We start from the raw sequence: 9,824 nt of genomic DNA on the forward strand, positions 1-9,824 counted from the left end.
AGCCTAAAAGGCTTTTTTAATCATCAAATAACGTTTAACTCTCTCCCTCTCTGCATACAGCCTGCTATCCTGGTTAGGCCACAGTGAATACTGCTTAAAACAATGGCTACCTGCCTTTCCTTTCTCAACAGGAAACCCAGTGACCCATAAGGGAGGGCTTCAGCAACAGGGTATGAGGTTTGAAGGACAGCCGGTACAGTAGATACCACACACTGTAGGTCGGTATGAAACATTCTCCTCCGGTTAAATAGTCCTTGTTCCCCTCAGAGCAATGTTTTTTACCATTCACTTCAAACGCAGTGTTCAGTCTGGTTTAACCAGGATGCCTGCCTGTCCCCTCACAACAGGGAATGCCATTACCCATAAAGCTAGAGCACAGGAGGTTGGTGGCACATTAATTGGGGAGGGACGGGCTCGTGGTAATGGCTGGAGTGGAATGGGTTCCCATGGTTCCCGGGTGTTTGATACCATTCCATTAGCTCCTTTCCGGCCATTAATATGAGCCGTCCTCCCCTCAGCAGCCTCCCCTGAGCGAGAGGTCGGAGGTTTGAAGGACTAGCAGTGAGATACGGATACCACATGCCACATCGGGAGAACCCTCTCCACCTGTTAAAGATCCCTTGTTCCCCCCAGAGCTATATGCTTTTCCTCGTCAGTACAGTGACCATGTGGTCAGCCTGTGAGCCAGGTACTTCCGTGACGCGGCAGGTCTGATCCCTGGTCCGGAAGCCACGATTCCTATAATGCCTTTCACACATGGGTTTTCATGGAGGGGCATTGAAGGCCACACGCCTGTCTATCTGCCCCCCCCACCCCACACACACCACTGCGTAGCGGCACTAAGACACACCACACAGCGTGAGAGACCAGAGGCCTATTTGAACCCAGCTGTTGGTGGAAGAAGGGAGTGCAGGGAAAAGGTTTTACTTTGTACTTTTCCTGAGGCGTTGCTGCTACAATGTTGGCCCACATTGTTACTGTTCTTCCTCTTATTTTTAGTGTGCGTCATTCCTCGTGAACCATCCTCCTTGGTTCTCTACAGTCCTTTGGTCCACCTCTCAACTCACAATGGACGGACATAAATAACATGCTGTAGTGAACAGGCGGGCAGCTGAGGTCGTTATTTAACCAGGAAGAATTAGTCAGGGTATTTGTGGAGAACTTGGTAGAGTTGGTATTTGTCCTTGTTGTACGGGCATTGTTCTTTGGTGGGAGGGAATATTGCAGAGTGTGTGGAAACTGGAGATCCTTCTTCACACACACTAGGACATGCAGTAGAGCCATCCTCCTCTACCCCTGCCTGCCTGTCGAGCGTGTCTCTGACACAGACTTGAACAGACGAGGAGTTGTAATGAGCACCATCACATAATGACTGAAAGGAGGTACTCTGTAATGCCTCCCACATTCTGTGGCCACTTCCAGCACTAAGTGTTGCAGTGATAAACCGCAGTGTGTGTGTGTGTGTGTGTGTGTGTGTGTGTGTGTGTGTGTGTGTGTGGCAGCCATAAACCACACATATGGGGCTGGGGTGTAATGGTAATAGTCTCTTAATCTAGAGTTGCCATGGAGAGATAATTCACCAGTTGTCATCTCTGTTAGTCTTCATACTGAGGGCTTGTTCTGCTGGGCCAAGATGGCACTGTGCATGCATCCCAAATGGCAGAGAGCCATAGGCCTCTGGTCCAAAGTAGTGCACTATTGAATAGTGTGCCATTTGGAATATGCACAGTGTCTATCAGCGCTTCTTCTACTGCAGTTAGAAACTCCAGGCTCAGATGGGAGACATCTTTTCTTTTTTTTAAAGGAATTTGTACACTTGGTCTAAATAGTTAGGAAACCAGAGTGGAGATGGGTAGGTGGGAGAGACAGTGGGAAGGATGGATGCTGGGATTGAACACCGGTCTTCCAGTCGTATGTGATGAGACACACCATCATGACCATTTTTGCGTACATTAAACTTCCCTTCTTTTTTTGTTTCAACAGTTCTGCACCGTTTCTTTTACAGACACCGCAGCAACGTTTCACAGGATGTTACATCAGCACAGTGAGCAGTTTAGAGTTCCCTGTTTGTGAAGGCCCCTGGGTGCTGAATGTCCTAAACCACGGCTGTTAGATATTATCACGCTGGAAAACGGGCTTGCAGGAGCACACTGGCAACTTCCAGGCAGTTGTGTGTGTAGTGGCAGCGCGTGTCTTCTACTGTTTACTCTGTGGCTCGATATGCCCCTTCTTTTTCTGTTGGAGGTTCTCTTGGAATGGAAGGGTTTCAGTTCGTCTACACGTTATTGTGTGTGTCTTACAGTAGTAGGGGCGACTGGCAATTATCCAGTCACGGTCAAGTGCACGCCATTAAAACGTGCGTGTGTGTCCTGAGCAAGGAAAAAGTCTCCATATCCGAGCTCTTTGTCACGGTAGGGGGATACAAGAGAGTACGATTACATCCAGGGTCAAGGGTTAGGAGCCAGCTGAACAATGAGTTAAAACCACAGTCTTTTTTAGCTCGACCCCATCATAATTAGGACCACTGTTGCCATGCATAGCTAACATTCCTGATTTACCAGCATGCCTTCTATTGGCCCTAGCTATTGGCAACCCGACTGTTAATCAGAACTGTACAGTAACACACAGACCGTCCACACACACAGACACACTTCCCTGCTCTAACAGTAACACACAGACCGGCCACACACACAGACACACTTCCCTGCTCTAACAGTAACACACAGACACACTTCCCTGCTCTGTACAGTAACACACAGACACACTTCCCTGCTCTGTACAGTAACACACAGACACACTTCCCTGCTCTAACAGTAACACACAGACACACTTCCCTGCTCTGTACAGTAACACACAGACACACTTCCCTGCTCTAACAGTAACACACAGACACACTTCCCTGCTCTAACAGTAACACACAGACACACTTCCCTGCTCTAACAGTAACACACAGACACACTTCCCTGCTCTGTACAGTAACACACAGACACACTTCCCTGCTCTGTACAGTAACACACAGACACACTTCCCTGCTCTGTACAGTAACACACAGACACACTTCCCTGCTCTTACAGTAACACACAGACACACTTCCCTGCTCTAACAGTAACACACAGACACACTTCCCTGCTCTGTACAGTAACACACAGACACACTTCCCTGCTCTGTACAGTAACACACAGACACACTTCCCTGCTCTTACAGTAACACACAGACACACTTCCCTGCTCTAACAGTAACACACAGACACACTTCCCTGCTCTGTACAGTAACACACAAACACACTTCCCTGCTCTGTACAGTAACACACAGACACACTTCCCTGCTCTAACAGTAACACACAGACAAACTTCCCTGCTCTGTACAGTAACACACAGACACACTTCCCTGCTCTGTACAGTAACACACAGACACACTTCCCTGCTCTAACAGTAACACACAGACACACTTCCCCTCTGTACTGTAACACAACCCCTCTGTACTGTAACGGTAACACAACCCCTCTGTACTGTAACGGTAACACAGACATGACAACGCTACACTGGTCAGGGTTCAGACCAGGAAGGTTGAGTCATTCATTTATTTCATGCAGGTTAAATAGATTTCCAGCCCTCTCTGGGCTCGCCTAATTCTGTCTCCATGGAGATGATGATGCTCGCCCTGCGTGTGTTTTGTCTCGCTCCTTTGATTGATTTGTCTTTATCCTCGGGTAGAGAAGTTGGGGGTTAGTTATTTTCTGTTATTTGGATGGAGCTGTCTAGAAGGGTTGAAGTGATGTTGAAGGGCCCGGGATTACGGAGGGCCCTTCAACAACAGGAACAGAGCTGTGTATTGACTGGCTGCAGCTGGGCCTGGTAATGAAACTCCGTGCACCTGCCTCCCTGAAGGAAAACAAAGAGATTCCCTCTGACAGAGCCAATGAAATGCTGGCGGCTTCTGGGCTCCGAAAGGCCCCCTAATCGAATGGAACAACCCGTACTGCAGCATCACGCTAATCAGACAACAGTATTAGAGCGATCCAGAGGGGTGGCGGAACCTGCCCTGGAATGTCCAAGACCCTATTTCCTATATAGTGCACTACTTTAGACCAGGACCCAACAGGACAACCTTAGTTAATATTTTCCACCCTGCAATGGCTTAGTAACAGCACTGCTATGATGTTAACCGTTGATAATGATGACACTGTGCATGGCTTGCTGTTACAGTAATGTTGCGAGCAGCAGCGTTTTCTATTCAGTGCGTCCTTTCCACTGTGGCGAGCAGGCGGCTCGTTCTTTCTGGCTGGTGTTCGGTCAGAGCAGTGGGGGTGTTGAATGAGAAGGAAACACCGCAGGAGAAGTGGCACAGACAACACAGTGCTCACCCGGAACGCGCTGTCCCGCCCGCAGTGGAACAGTCTGGCCTGAACGTTAGCTGTAACACAATATCCCAACGCTAGGGTTCACACATGCACTCAGACACACACACACACACACGTTCTCTCTCTCTCTCTCTCTCTCTCTCTCTCACTCACTCACTCTCTCACACACACACACACACACACACACACACACACACACACACACACACACACACACACACACACACACTCAGAAATATACACAAATACATTCTCACACACACACAAACTCAGAAATATACACAAATACATTCTCTCTCACACACACACACACACGCATTGTGACATGCCTTAATACCTTATCCATACACACATGGGTTATTGTGCTGAAGCCGTATGTTTGACGTGTTTCATTTCTTACACAGCGTAGGTCTCCATCTCCTGTCCCTTATTAAGTGACTGTTTGGAAAAGAACAGACTCCCGAGACCGTAGCTATACTCTCTCTCTTTCTCGTGGCACATCTGCACAGCGCTCGCCTGCCGCTCGCCTGCCGCTCGCCGCCTCGCGGTTTCTCTATGTTGTGGAAAGTATTAAAGGATTGGATCAGGGCTTCTCTCTCTCTCTCCAGTGTATCATTTTAATGCTGCCTTAATCTTGGCCATCTTGGATCATAATGCTGGGTTCATTCATCACTGTTTAAAAGAAACAGAGAGAGAGAGCCCTTCTGCCGTGTGCAGGAACGGGATATTAGCGAAGTGTCCACGGTCCTCGGTTTGCGGATTTTGGTTTAACTGTCTGTCATAAATATGAAACTGTGCTCTTCAAACTAGGGATATGTTTCTCTCTGTTTGGTACTGCCTTAGTGCATTCAAACCAGACCATTTGTTTGGGTTAATTTATGACAGTTGTCATGTTTGATTGGTTTATCGTGCGCTGCATGTCCATGGAATGCAACCACCACACATACTTCCTTACACACGCACTCACACACACACACACCACCTACTGTACCAAAGTAGTCTGAGAAGAATGACAAACGCTTGACTGGTACTTGTGTCAACTGGACAAGCATGAAGCAACTACCAGTAAATTCACATAGCAGCAGTAAATTACATGAGAAAATGCCAGTCGCCTTCACTCATCCTACCCACCTGCCATTTTTGATTCACTCTTTACCTCCTGTTCCCCTCTACAGGAGGTCAGAGGTCAATGTGCTTAAAACAGACCATTCAGGTTCAAAAGGCTCAGATGAATCACATCTATGGTTGCATCCCAAATGGCAACCTATTCTCTATATAATGCCTATAGGGCTCTGGTCAAAAATAGTGCACTACATTGGGAATAGGGTGCCATTTGAGACCCGTCCTGTAACATTAAGAGAGAAATTACATAAGAGGTAGCTTGGTGACATAAACTGAGGCTGGGAGGAGAATGACAACGTGGCAATAATGTTTTTATGGTCTCTAGAAGACAAAAGTGTTCAGACGACATTCCATATGAACCTTACTCACCGACCAAACACTTTCCCTGGATCTAGGTGCATCTCAACTAGCGACCTGTCCCCTATATAGAGCAATAGCTTTGACAGGGCCCAGGGAAAAGTGTTCACTACTCCTACCTACTGCACAGATATCACTCTCAATGTGTTTCATATGAAGGGCTGCTCTACATAAAGCCAGACCTGATACATATTGAAACGCTTGGAAATGTGCATCGGCAGGCATTTTGTGCAGATGCAAATGTACTTGTATGTACTGTATACACTGTCAACTTTACCCCTTGCAGTGACTCAGTTTTCTCTCCCTCCTTTTCTCTCTCTCTCTCTTCTCGCTCTCTGATTTGTAGCTGGTTTTCGCCGGAGTTTCCGCCTCAGCAGGCGAGACAAGAAGACCAACAAGTCCATGTATGAGTGTAAGAAGAGTGAGCAGTACGACATGGCTGACGTGGCCACCTACGAGGAGGTGACTCCCCACCGCAGGCAGAGCGGGGCCAAGCACAGGCTGGTGGTCCTCGTCGGTGAGTAACACACACACACACCATGGTAGAGCGGGGGGACTGGGCTGGTGGTCCTCGTCGGTGAGTAACACACACACACACGACATGGTAGAGCTGGACCAAGCTGCTGTCGTAGTGGGTGAGTAACTGACTACTGCCACCATGGGACACTGGGGATTGCTGAGCTGTTGGTCTTGGCCAGGCAGAAGCCATCGTTTAAGTCTAAAACTGGTTTCTCCATAGAGAGAGCGTGTGGCGCTAGAGTCAGAGTTCCAGGCCCGGAGGTGGCTCAGCCTTGCCCTCACACAGCCGTAACCCAGAAACATGCTCCCGGCCACACGCAAGCCCCCTTCACTTTTAAAGCCCTGGTGGAAAATGACAGTACAGGGCTGGCGGGCTGGGGATTCCTTCATATTTAGTGCTTTTCATTAACAGCACTGTGCTCAGCTCTAAATGTTCCTTTTTTTTTTACTTGACAGAATTGTTAACACTTGCCTTTTAGGCTGGTATTACAAAGTCCTCCAGAAGGCTGATGAAGTGCCAAAATCTTGAAATGAAGTTAGCTTTGTTTTTATTCCTTCTTGTGTAGTTTAGAGAAAGCATTGTGCCAACGAATGGTGGACCAATACCGTTAAGCCCAGGTGCACCAGAATTAAAACCTGAATATAAATATTGCAACTATTATTGCAAATGACACAAATAATGAATGTATTCCTCACACGCTGCTTTTTCTTCTCAAGGTTAGCAGTGCTACTGATCGGTGCAGCTGCATATGAATCATTCTTCATCCTGCCGATATCGCTGGCTTTCTATTTAATGCTCTTATTAAGAGAAGAGAAAGTGAGGCTTGTGTTGCAGTACGTCTGTTTTAGCATGATTGACCAGGCCTCGGTACGGTGAAGCACAGTGGTATGGACTTCATCATAGCGTGTTGCTAATTAGCTAGCCCATTTTCTTGCCAGACAGACTGTCAGGCTGTGCAACCCAGCGGATGCCACGGTCTCTCTCTCTCTCTCTCCACAATGCACATAACCCCTCCTCTGTCACACTAATGTAAATATTTTCAATTCACTTCTGTAATTTGGACGACAACCTATGGACAATTTCACACCTAATGAAGAGAAAGGCCAAGGAAAGATCTGTTTTATGTTTCCTGTTTCTCTCTGGAGTGCTCTCACTTATTCTTATTATGAGGACTCTCTCTCTTTCTCTCTCTCTCTCTATCTCCCCCGCCATCTCTTTCTCTCTCCCTCTCCCTCCCACGATCTCTTTCTCTCCCTCTCCCTCCCACCATCTCTTTCTCTCCCTCTCCCTCCCACCATCTCTTTCTCTCCCTCTCCCTCCCACCATCTCTTTCTCTCCCTCTCCCTCCCACCATCTCTTTCTCTCCCTCTCCCTCCCACCATCTCTTTCTCTCCCTCTCCCTCACACCATCTCTTTCTCTCCCTCCCACGATCTCTTTCTCTCCCTCTCCCTCCCACCATCTCTTTCTCTCCCTCTCCTCACACCATCTCTTTCTCTCCTTTCCCTCCCACCATCTCTTTCTCTCCCTCTCCCTCACACCATCTCTTTCTCTCCCTCTCCCCCACCATCTCTTTCTCTCCCTTTCCCTCCCACCATCTCTTTCTCTCTCCCCTCCCACCATCTCTTTCTCTCCCTCTCCCTCCCACCATCTCTTTCTCTCCCTTTCCCTCCCACCATCTCTTTCTCTCCCTTTCCCTCCCACCATCTCTTTCTCTCCCTTTCCCTCCCACCATCTCTTTCTCTCCCTTTCCCTCCCACCATCTCTTTCTCTCCCTTTCCCTCCCACCATCTCTTTCTCTCCCTCTCCCTCCCACCATCTCTTTCTCTCCCTTTCCCTCCCACCATCTCTTTCTCTCCCTCTCACCATCTCTTTCTCTCCCTCTCCCTCCCACCATCTCTTTCTCTCCCTCTCCCTCCCACCATCTCTTTCTCTCCCTCACACCATCTCTTTCTCTCCCTCCCACCATCTCTTTCTCTCCCTCTCCCTCCCACCATCTCTTTCTCTCCCTTTCCCTCCCACCATCTCTTTCTCTCCCTTTCCCTCCCACCATCTCTTTCTCTCCCTCTCCCTCCCACCATCTCTTTCTCTCCCTTTCCCTCCCACCATCTCTTTCTCTCCCTTTCCCTCCCACCATCTCTTTCTCTCCCTCTCCCTCCCACCATCTCTTTCTCTCCCTCTCCCTCACACCATCTCTTTCTCTCCCTCTCCCTCACACCATCTCTTTCTCTCCCTCTCCCTCACACCATCTCTTTCTCTCCCTCTCCCTCACACCATCTCTTTCTCTCCCTTTCCCTCCCACCATCTCTTTCTCTCCCTTTCCCTCCCACCATCTCTTTCTCTCCCTCTCCCTCACACCATCTCTTTCTCTCCCTCTCCCTCACACCATCTCTTTCTCTCCCTCTCCCTCCCACCATCTCTTTCTCTCCCTCTCCCTCACACCATCTCTTTCTCTCCCTCTCCCTCACACCATCTCTTTCTCTCCCTCTCCCTCACACCATCTCTTTCTCTCCCTCTCCCTCCCACCATCTCTTTCTCTCCCTCTCCCTCCCACCATCTCTTTCTCTCCCTCTCCCTCCCACCATCTCTTTCTCTCCTCTCTCCCTCTCCCTCCCACCATCTCTTTCTCTCCTCTCCCTCCCTCCCACCATCTCTCTCTCTCCTTCCTCCATCTCTCTCTCCCTTCCTCCCACCATCTCTTTCTCTCCCTCTCCCTCCCATCATCTCCCTCTCCCTCCCACCATCTCTTTCTCTCCCTCTCCCTCTCCCTCCCACCATCTCTTTCTCTCCCTCTCCCTCCACCATCTCTTTCTCTCCTCTCTCTCTCTCCCTCTCCTCCCACCAGCTCTTTCTCTCCTCCTCTCTCTCGCTCTCCTTCCTGCCATCTCCTCTCCCTCCCACCATCTCTCTCTCCTCTCTCTCTCTCCCTCTCCCTCCCACCAGGTCTTTCTCTCCTCTCTCTCTCTCGCTCTCCCACCATCTCTTTCTCTCCTCTCTCTCCCTCTCCCTCCCACAATCTCTTTCTCTCCTCTCTCCCTCTCCCTCCCACTATCTCTCTCTCCTCTCTCTCTCCCTCCCACCATCTCTCTCTCCTCTCTCTCTCCCTCCCACCATCTCTCTCTCCTCTCTCTCTCCCTCCCACCATCTCTCTCTCTCTCTCTCCCTCCCACCATCTCTTTCTCTCCTCTCTCTCCCCTCTCCCTCCCACCATCTCTTTCTCTCCCTCTCCCTCACACCATCTCTTTCTCTCCCTCTCCCTCCCACAATCTCTTTCTCTCCTCTCTCCCTCTCCCTCCCACCATCTCTCCTCTCTCCCTCTCCCTCCCTCCAACCATCTCTTTCTCTCCCTCCCACCATCTCTCCTCTCTCCCTCCCTCCCACCATCTCTTTCTCTCCTCTCCCTCCCTCTCTCTCTCTCCCTCCCACAATCTCTTTCTCTCCCTCTCCCTCCCACCATCTCTCCTCTC

The 9,824-nt window shown here is 49.5% G+C and overlaps 1 protein-coding gene across 1 annotated transcript in view; it reads left to right on the top strand.

Moving 5' to 3' along the window:
* LOC118373687 (MAGUK p55 subfamily member 7-like) overlaps positions 1 to 9,824 on the top strand; it is a 295,718-nt gene that overhangs the window by 249,307 nt on the left and 36,587 nt on the right. Inside the window, exon 13 of the mRNA XM_052483289.1 lies at positions 6,186 to 6,356. Within this exon, the coding sequence (XP_052339249.1) occupies positions 6,186 to 6,356 (171 nt within the window). The remainder of the gene's footprint in view (positions 1 to 6,185; positions 6,357 to 9,824) is intronic.

The sequence above is a fragment of the Oncorhynchus keta genome, chromosome 28 (genome assembly GCF_023373465.1).
Source record: "Oncorhynchus keta strain PuntledgeMale-10-30-2019 chromosome 28, Oket_V2, whole genome shotgun sequence".
Classification (NCBI taxonomy): domain Eukaryota; kingdom Metazoa; phylum Chordata; class Actinopteri; order Salmoniformes; family Salmonidae; genus Oncorhynchus; species Oncorhynchus keta.